This window comes from Bidens hawaiensis, unplaced genomic scaffold (assembly GCF_021521415.1).
Source record: "Bidens hawaiensis isolate Kalapana, Puna unplaced genomic scaffold, B.hawaiensis_p1.1 tig00000237_1, whole genome shotgun sequence".
NCBI lineage: Eukaryota > Viridiplantae > Streptophyta > Magnoliopsida > Asterales > Asteraceae > Bidens > Bidens hawaiensis.
Window position 1 is genome coordinate 4,855,272 of NW_027491021.1, and position 8,875 is coordinate 4,864,146.

Consider the following 8,875-nt stretch of genomic DNA (forward strand, 5'->3'; position numbering starts at 1 on the left):
GTATATTATTAGGGATAGTATATGTTTTATTTTGTATAACATGGGATTTTTTGAAACAAAGCCCAAATAGTGAAAGTCCACGTGCTGGAGGAGCTGGAGTATTAATTAAATTACTAAACTTCATAAATAATCAAATTGTTACTTAAGTTGTCAACATTCTATTATCTTGTTAATTCAATAAAAAAAATATCCTAAATTATTTATTTTGTTTTATCACCTACGTTGCGTTATACCCCCTCTGTCCAATTAATAGTGTTCGTATTCCTTTTTCACCCGGATCGACTTTATTCGACCCGACATGGACCGAAAAAAATATTATATAGCGATAGTCATAGGATCTTTAAAAAATTTCTGCCCCCTATAAAAATAATTTCTGAGTTCCTCACCGTAAAAATTATAAATACAATGTAGAGTAAATTAACTCTCCTGTAGACTCAAGTCTCCTAATTGAGGCATTGAGCAACTTGGCTATGACCATCGACCAAGTTGACTATGACCATTATTTACATCTATTACCGGAAGATTTTGCCCCTAAGAATAAAACAAACATTAGTTCATGCTATAGAAGCTGTAACGAGCAATTATAACTTGTACATCATCCTTTGAAAGTTGTACCTTCCTTGGTATAGAGTAAGTTACAATTGTTGTTAACACCTTTAACAGAATACAACATAGAAAACAAAACATTTCTTGGTACAAGTTCTCTTCCTCAACCTTACAAAAAAATTATTTAAAAAAAAATCATTTAAAATACTGTTACAAAAAAAATTTCATTTTGTGCCTGTCTGCAATTTAATTAAACTTGTGTTGATGCAAAAATACTATATTTGACTTTCAAAAGTCAACTACGAGCTCTGGTTTGAGTACCAAAGTTTCTTCTGACAAATGAGAACCTTCTCGGTCTCTATTTCATACTCGGTGGCTTCTTTACAACAGCCCCATTTCATGCCTTTTGCTATTGTCGCGATCGCATCCACAAAGTAGCTCGATTCCCTAATTATCGCGTATCCGTTTGGTCTCAAGATTCGGTCCATTTCCAATAACACGTGTTTCATCTCACACCTGCACATAAAAGCCAAATGTGGAAAACTAAGCTCATTTACATGGTAGATATCATCTAACACTTGTTGTTCAAAGTCAACTTAAAAAACATATAGAGTCAGATTTGTAGTGAAGTCAACTAAACGAAATTTTGTTTCAGTATTTTCTTAACCAGACCGGTCCACATGGAACCGGATGCATAACATGTATGGTCAAGTCTATTTGAACTGTTTTCATTTGAATAGGTCAGTTAACAGTTAGACCTGTTGAACCTGTGAACCAGACTGGGTGGTTGGACACGATTTTATAATTATTTTTTTTCAAAATATATTTTATTGATATTTTTAATTCTAAAGACCCTATAGTTTGTTTAATTAATACTTTTACTATTGCTGTAAACTGACAAAAATATTAAATAGCTTCATACTTAACTGGTTCGACCAATCAGACACTGAATCGATCAGAGCGACTAGTCTGATTATAAAAACATTGACTAAAGAACACAAGTCAAAATGCAATAGCTTACCTATGACTTTCAGATGTGAAGAGTCCGTCTACGTGCAGAAGATCATATGTTCGAGGATATGTTGAGAACGCCTCGCACCTAATATATAAAACCACAAGAGATTTAGGATTGAAGGGTCCGAGTTATGTTTTTTCTCTAACGAAACTTAGCTTAAAATGATAAAATATAAAAATTGTTCAAAATCTACTTTTCTAAAACAAAAACTTCCAGATTAATTTACCAAAAACTTAAAAAAAGCCCACGACTTTTTAATTATATTCGACACACTAGTTATGTAACGACCTAATAATAATATTGTTCAAATTTACCAATCATGGAAAGTTCCAATGAGACCCCTATCAAACACCACAGGGAGCGTATTCATCGCATACGAAGACACAACATTCATGACCCAAAGCGGATCCTCAATCAAAGCCGCAGCAAAACCACCATAAACCGTATTCATATCCATCACATTTCTAATCTTATCGGTTCCAAGAGCCGGAAGCAACTTCTTGTAATGCTTTACCCGACTCTTCCACTTACTATCATCATGGTTAAACGTGCCATCACTTCCCCCACTAACATCACCTACCCGTTCTGGAGCCACGTGCAGCCTCTCGGGCCATTTTGCAATCGTTTTCAAGCTTGACTTTTTGTTCTTCGGGTCAGGTACAACGACACACGGTCTTAAAGGGGTGTACCTGTAAAGTATTGGAATGTAATGGATGCCTTCTCATTGATCATAAAGAGTATTACACTAAATACATAATAAGTGGTGTGATCCGGTACAAATGATAAGTAACCTACTAAAGCTACAAATAACTAGAGTAGTTATTATTACTCTAGTTTTGAACTAGAGTAAAAATAATTACTCTAGTTATCTGTATGCTTAGCACGTTAAATCTATTTGTATTTGATCATAAACTACATAATACTACTAAATATGTACAAGATACTATTCTTTAAATAGTACCAGCCTGAATCGGGTTCGGTCCCGTCATCACATTTGGGCGGGTAGGTATCGGGTGTATCGAGTTTGTTGTAGCAGTTATTGTCCGTGGTTTTCTGCCACACTGCAATGTCATCCTTTTTATTGTACAACTTAAAGCACATTGAAGTTAATAACTCTTGTAGTTTATCGTAATCCGTTTTTTGTTCCTCAACTGTCGTGTTCCAACCTCTCCATCGGTTCTCGTAGTTTACAGGTGGGCCCGATAGGACCCAGAATCCTCCAGGACGGAGGATTCGGTGTACTTCGAGCAGGTAAAGTCCACCTGAACGTCATTGGGGCATTTTATTAAACACGCGTGCATTTTTATCAAACACGTGATTATGGTATCAAGTAAAGTAAATTAATTACCGAATTCTGTCCATGGGATTAAGCATCTAGAGCAATGTGTCATGTCGAATGAGTTTGAAGGGAATGGAAGACGTTGCGTTGATATGATTCCAAGAATGGCGGGAATCCCACGTTCAAGGGCGAACTGGACCTGTGCTTCGTGGTTATCTCTCGGAGCAAGAGATACTGTAAGGATTCCACGATCGAGCAAATCACCTCCCCAACTTGCCACCTAGGACAAACAAATTCAAAATTTGAGCGAACCGAAGCGAGTTATTATTTGGGTCGGGTCGGTTTTAGAATTATTGTTACTCGGTTTGTAACTGTAACCGAATAACTAACTAATTTTGTGGGTCCCGAAAACCGAACAGATGAATATCCCTAGATATTAGTGGGTCCGGTGAATATTCTTGTTCACATAGTTACAAAAGGAAAACAAAACAAGAAATTAAAATGAACTTGAGCTGAGAAAACTTACCCCACAACCGGTATCAATGGCGGTACGAACAGTTCCGTCTTTCATTCCGGGGATTAAGTTTTGCATTAAATCAACGTACTTGCTAACACCGTTAGGAAACATGGTACCGCCACCGGGGAAGTAGAATTTCTCCCCTTCTTTCCTTAACCAATGCTGGTTAGATTTTTGTTTGTTGATCCAGTCATAAGGGACATTCCTAAAGTACACTTTTATAAGCTTTAACCAAAGTCTATGGACAAGATTACATGTTATCGAAGTTTAACTAGAAAAAGATTAATAAAGATGGAAACTTTACCTATACCAACATTCATTTTTGCTCTTTGGCCATCTGATCGGCTCTTTGTAGCCATCGGGTGGCGGTACCAAACATTCTTTCCTGTCGAAAGATGGCGGACAGTGGCGTTCCATGAATGTAAGTCTATTTCGTCCGTATTTCATCCATCGCTGTTGATCAAACTCATAATATTATTAAACTCTATACAATGGGTCATGTTCGGGTTGACCGGCTTAAATCTTTTGACTAAACAGGTCAAACCCCAACTAGTTTAATTAAACACGTTGACCCACTAATATGTTTACGACCTTTTTAACCCATTGTTAAAGCCTGCCACCTGAATTAACGTGTTTACAACTCAATTACTACCCGTCAACCCATTTGACACATTTTGAAAAAAAACGTGTTACACAGGTCGTGTCTCGTTTAATTAAACTGGTCGAACCACTATCCTGATCGATGTACCATATAAGCCTGCTAACCTGTTTACTACCTGTTAGAGATGGGCAAAAAAACCGGTTGGTGAACCGGTTCAACGGTTTAAACCGAAAACCGGTTTTTACAAAAACCGGTTATTTAAAAACCGGTTTGACCGGTTTAGTAACCACCGGTTCGTATATCGGTTACAAGTTCTAGAGAAAAAACCGGTTACTGAACCGGTTATGGAAAAAACCGGTTAATTTTAAAACCGGTTATTATGAAAAAAACCGGTTATTAACCGGTTATTTTAAAAAAAAAAAACCGGTTAATTAAAAAAAACCGGTTATTAACCGGTTCTAACCGGTTTCTAAACCGGTCCTAACCGGTTAGACCGGTCCGAGTTTTGCACCAAAAAAACCGGTTAATAAACCGGTCCGGTTATTTAAAAACCGGTTTTTTTCCAGGCCAAGAAAAACCGGTCCGGTTATTAACCGAACCGGTTTTTTTAAAAAAACCGATTTGTGCACCTCTACTACCTGTTACATCCATTTTTGTAGCTCAACAACCCGCTTAACACTTTTACAACTTGTTTACTACCAGTTTGACAAGCTTTAATAAATTTGTTAAATTGATCGTACTCGTGTTACATGTATTGATAAAATAAATATATGGGTTGTCTTTAGGTGAACGATTCAATCCGTCAACCCAAAACGGTTGGCACCCATGCATTTGCCTAATCTCATTATTAATGTACTAAAAATGACTCGTTGCAACACAATACAATACCTTAGGATCCGTGCAAGGCGTGTAATCTTGTAAATCAGCACTACATTGGGGAAAAGAAACTGCCTTCACTTGGACCGGAGTAACAGACACTGCCTTTTTAGGCGATTCAACGGATTTCACAACTTCCTTAGCGTTAACGAACCCATCCTTCTCAGAACAAAAGATCCCACCAAGATAAAATGAAAACCCGCATAACACAACAAGAAGTATCCCCATTGACAAAACCTTTGAAGTTTTATCATTTTGCCTCGCGGCCTTGTCATGCTTATCATCTTGCATATCTTTTTGCTTCATATTCCCTAATGATTTACAAAATCTGTTCACAAAAATAATAATCAAGATCCAAACTTGATCAAACACCCTCAAACACTAGTGTTTCTTTTATCAGTTTATGATTCATATCAAACATACATGATCTAAATAAATGTCTGGTTCAAAAATGGAAAGATGTCACATATTACTAAATATGGAAACTATGGTCTTGAAGTCAAGGACAGATCTAACTTAGTCTAGATCTGATGATTGATGGAGAATAATATTAAAAATTAATAAATTCAAGATCTGGTAGCAACTAATTCACTAGTTATTAGCATTTGTCCATGTCAGATTCACCTTTATGAACCAATCACATGAAATTCATGGTCATTGGCAGTTGCCATGTATTTTCTAGAATAAAAAGGTCAATCAAGTTAGGAAAAATAACATAGTTTGAAACAAAATCCAATAAAATGTTGTCAAAATTCAGCTGGAACTCATGAATTTTTCAAGTAAAAAGTTGTTGCTTTTTTTCTTTTTGCCCACCAAGACTCATATCAGTTAACTGTGAAATGAATCAATGATATGCACAAGGATTTAGTGAATTAAAGATGAAAATGAAATATAGTAACAGACCCATCTATCAAAATTCTGATCTACTACAAACCCCACAAAAATATCTATGAAAATTGACATTTTTCTTTGCCAAATGACTGAAAGTAAAAAAGTGATCTAGCAAGAACTCTTAAGACACTAAAAAACAGAGGTCTAGTAAATACCTGGCAAAATGTTAGATAAATTAGTGAACCATACACAAGGGTTCAAATCAATATGTTCAGAAACAAAATCCACGAAGGGGGGGGGGGTGTGAGAAGTGTAACTCTGGTCTCACACACACACAGATGTATTCCTACATGCGTGTATCTATCTATCTATATATATATATATAAATACATATATTGTATGATTACTTTAAAAGTTATTGGTTTTGCACCTGCTGTCTGGTTTCCCACCTCTGTCCGGTTTTTCTTCAATAAAGAAAATATAAATATCAAAGTTGAATATTCTTTGCTTCTTCTCTTACGTTCCGTATATACTTACATATACTGATATCCATGTATTTATAATTTGTTAGAAATTTTGCATTTGAATTTTAAACATCAATGCATAAGTTTTCAAATATAAATAAATTCATAAATAATTAAGACTACTTGTTTGATAATATATTAATAAATAATTAGGACTACTTGTTTGATAATATATTAATAAATAGTACAGAAGATGAGCTCCGGCGATATCCAAGGTGGTTGTCGGTGATTGTTGGAGGATCAATTAATATCGACAAATTTTTGAATTTAGAATTTGGGGTTTCCCGAAATTCACATCTCAAGCAAGGAGACGAATAACTTTTAATTTTTAATTTTAAATTACCAAGTTGTATATTTAAAGTATCCAATCCTGGCAATAAAAAAATTAAAATACAAATGGAAGATAATAAGATATAAAAACGTAAAATCCCAATATGGTACAAAAATGACCATTTGGGACCGTCACAACGGTAACAAATTAACAATCAACATTTTGCAACCGCTTTCGACAATCAACGAAACCCTTGTCACTGACTTGTTTTGCGGCCAACTTTAGCTACCGGAAATAGTTTCTGTCTCAAGCTAGTAAATGATTTAGCACCAGATTGTATTGAGACAAATTACGTCTTGATTTTTATGACCTAAATTGTGACGGAGTGTTTATGTCGTTTTTGTCCATTTTTATAGTAGTGCAAGCAACTCATATGATTTATTGTAAGTAGTTTGATAAAATCTTACAATAGGTGACCTATAGATGAGAATAAACAATTTGATAAAATATATAGGTGATCTATAGTAAGTAGTTTGATAAAATCTTCCACAAAATCTAATACCAGCTATTTGGCTCGTATGAAGGTTTGGGTTGAAGGTAGTTCTATAGTTTGCTTGTTAATTTGCTAGAGTAAATTTTCATCTTTGATTTTCATTGCATATTGTTGTCTAAGTCATGTATAATATGAGATCACTGTTAATTATCGACTTGTTTGTTTTGTTAGAAAAAGTATATTTACTCTATAAGTATTAGTTTATTTACAAACATTTTACCTACATAAAAACTTCAAAACTCAGACTTCATGAAACCCTTTCTTCAAAACTCGAACTGGGATTTTGTGATCTCCATTCAGTTCGATCCTGAGGGCGTCCGGGTTTTATCACAAGTGGGTCTTCGGGCGGGTCGGTTTTCCCCGGAACTGGTGATAACTTTGAGGCGCTTAAGGGCTCCGTACGGTTGGGCCACCTGACGGTGGTCTTTTGCCATTGGGTCACTCTGTGTGAAGTACCTAGGCATTCTATGTTTGTTGGCCGTTAAAAAAAAGGACTGTGGATACAAACAACCTCTGTGTGAATTTTTATTTCTTTAATTTTATTAGTTTCTTTATTTAACTTACAAATTTGTCTTTTACTTCTGTTCTTTGATTTATATTACAAAGTTAATTTTAATCATTGTCGTCTATAAAATTGTCTTTTTCTAATTTTCTTTGAAAATAATTAAAGTAAGTTCAAAAATAAAAATAAAAACTAAAGTTACATTTAACAGTTACACACTAATACAATTATGATGAAACCTCTTTGCCAAGTGATGACTACACATATCCAAATGAGTTGTAGGTGATGAGAGTGACTGACTATCCTATGTGACGCCGTTACGGTGTGGTCATTACAAGTGACCATTAAGTGACCATTACATATATCCTTATGATATTCACAAACCTCCACATCCATTTGTATATCAAAGCGATGTTAAAGTTCTTCAAACTCCCGAGATAATTTAACTCCCCATGGCCGAACAGATTCTATTTTTTTTCTTGCTCTCACCATATAGAGAGAAATAACTACTTACAAGTGATGAGCACTATTGATTATTAGTTATTGTTGACTAATCAGTTCCTAGTTTTTGCATTGATGAACAAGTTCTACTAATAAATCATTTCCTAGTACAGATTAAGCCATGTTTCCACCAACTAGATAGATCAATAATGGGTCTTTAAGATCAATCTTAGAATATGAAGCACATGTTGTCAAAGTTAGCTGGAAATCACGAATTCAAGTCAATGCTTTTCGAGTATTCATCTGTTAATTATGCACTTCCCACAAACTCATCTGGTTTTAGTCAACTGAGGAAGAAAATGATTACAGTCAGCCCAAAATGCCTCTCTTCAAAACCTGTGTTCCAGAGTCTCATTTAACGAGGGAAGGGGAGGGGAAGGAAATTAGGAGAGAAAAGAAAGGAGACGAAAAGCTTATTTTTATGTTCCCGAGTTTAATGAGAAGGAAAGGAAAATCAAGGAATTTACAAATTTCATGTGTTCCCGAGTTAAGAGGAAAAGAAAAGAAAATTATAGTTTTACTATCATACACTTTAAGTAAAACTAAAATAAAATTAGTTTTAAGGTTATGAGTTCAAAGCCTATAGTGTGCACTTAGTCGTTAAAAAAGAGAGAGTAGATTCTAGGGTTGTAAATTAGCCAAACCGATCGATCGTAAGACATTTGAGATCAACCATCTAGAAACTTGAACCGATTAGTGCTTAAACAAGCTTGATCACGAGCTCAAGGCTAAAAATAAGCTCGTTTAGCAAACAATTATTGAGCTCAAGCAGGTTTGCAAATATTGAACTTGTTATTTATATAACTTTTATCAGTATGTTAAACATACTAATTATTACATATAAAAGTTATAATAAAAA

At 34.9% G+C, this 8,875-nt stretch overlaps 1 protein-coding gene across 1 annotated transcript; it reads right to left on the bottom strand.

Annotated features, from left to right (window-relative positions):
- Positions 1-697: 697 nt before the first annotated feature.
- Positions 698-5,163, bottom strand: LOC143615596 (putative methyltransferase PMT20). Its single transcript, XM_077088712.1, has 8 exons — positions 4,847-5,163; positions 3,662-3,810; positions 3,367-3,562; positions 2,910-3,120; positions 2,523-2,823; positions 1,876-2,250; positions 1,568-1,645; positions 698-1,062 (listed from the first exon to the last, which is right to left on the bottom strand). The coding sequence occupies exons 1-8, from the start codon at positions 5,138-5,140 to the stop codon at positions 846-848; spliced, it is 1,821 nt and encodes a 606-aa protein (XP_076944827.1). The 5' UTR covers positions 5,141-5,163; the 3' UTR covers positions 698-845.
- Positions 5,164-8,875: the final 3,712 nt, after the last annotated feature.

Excerpts from the sequence above, each read along its gene's own strand:
- LOC143615596 (XM_077088712.1), bottom strand. The coding sequence starts at position 5,140 with ATGAAGCAAAAAGATATGCAAGATGATAAGCATGACAAGGCCGCGAGG. Across the intron at positions 1,646-1,875 it reads ATTGGAACTTTCCATGATTG|GTGCGAGGCGTTCTCAACAT; the intron begins GTAAATTTGAAC and ends TTTATATATTAG. Across the intron at positions 1,063-1,567 it reads TTCACATCTGAAAGTCATAG|GTGTGAGATGAAACACGTGT; the intron begins GTAAGCTATTGC and ends TTTTATGTGCAG.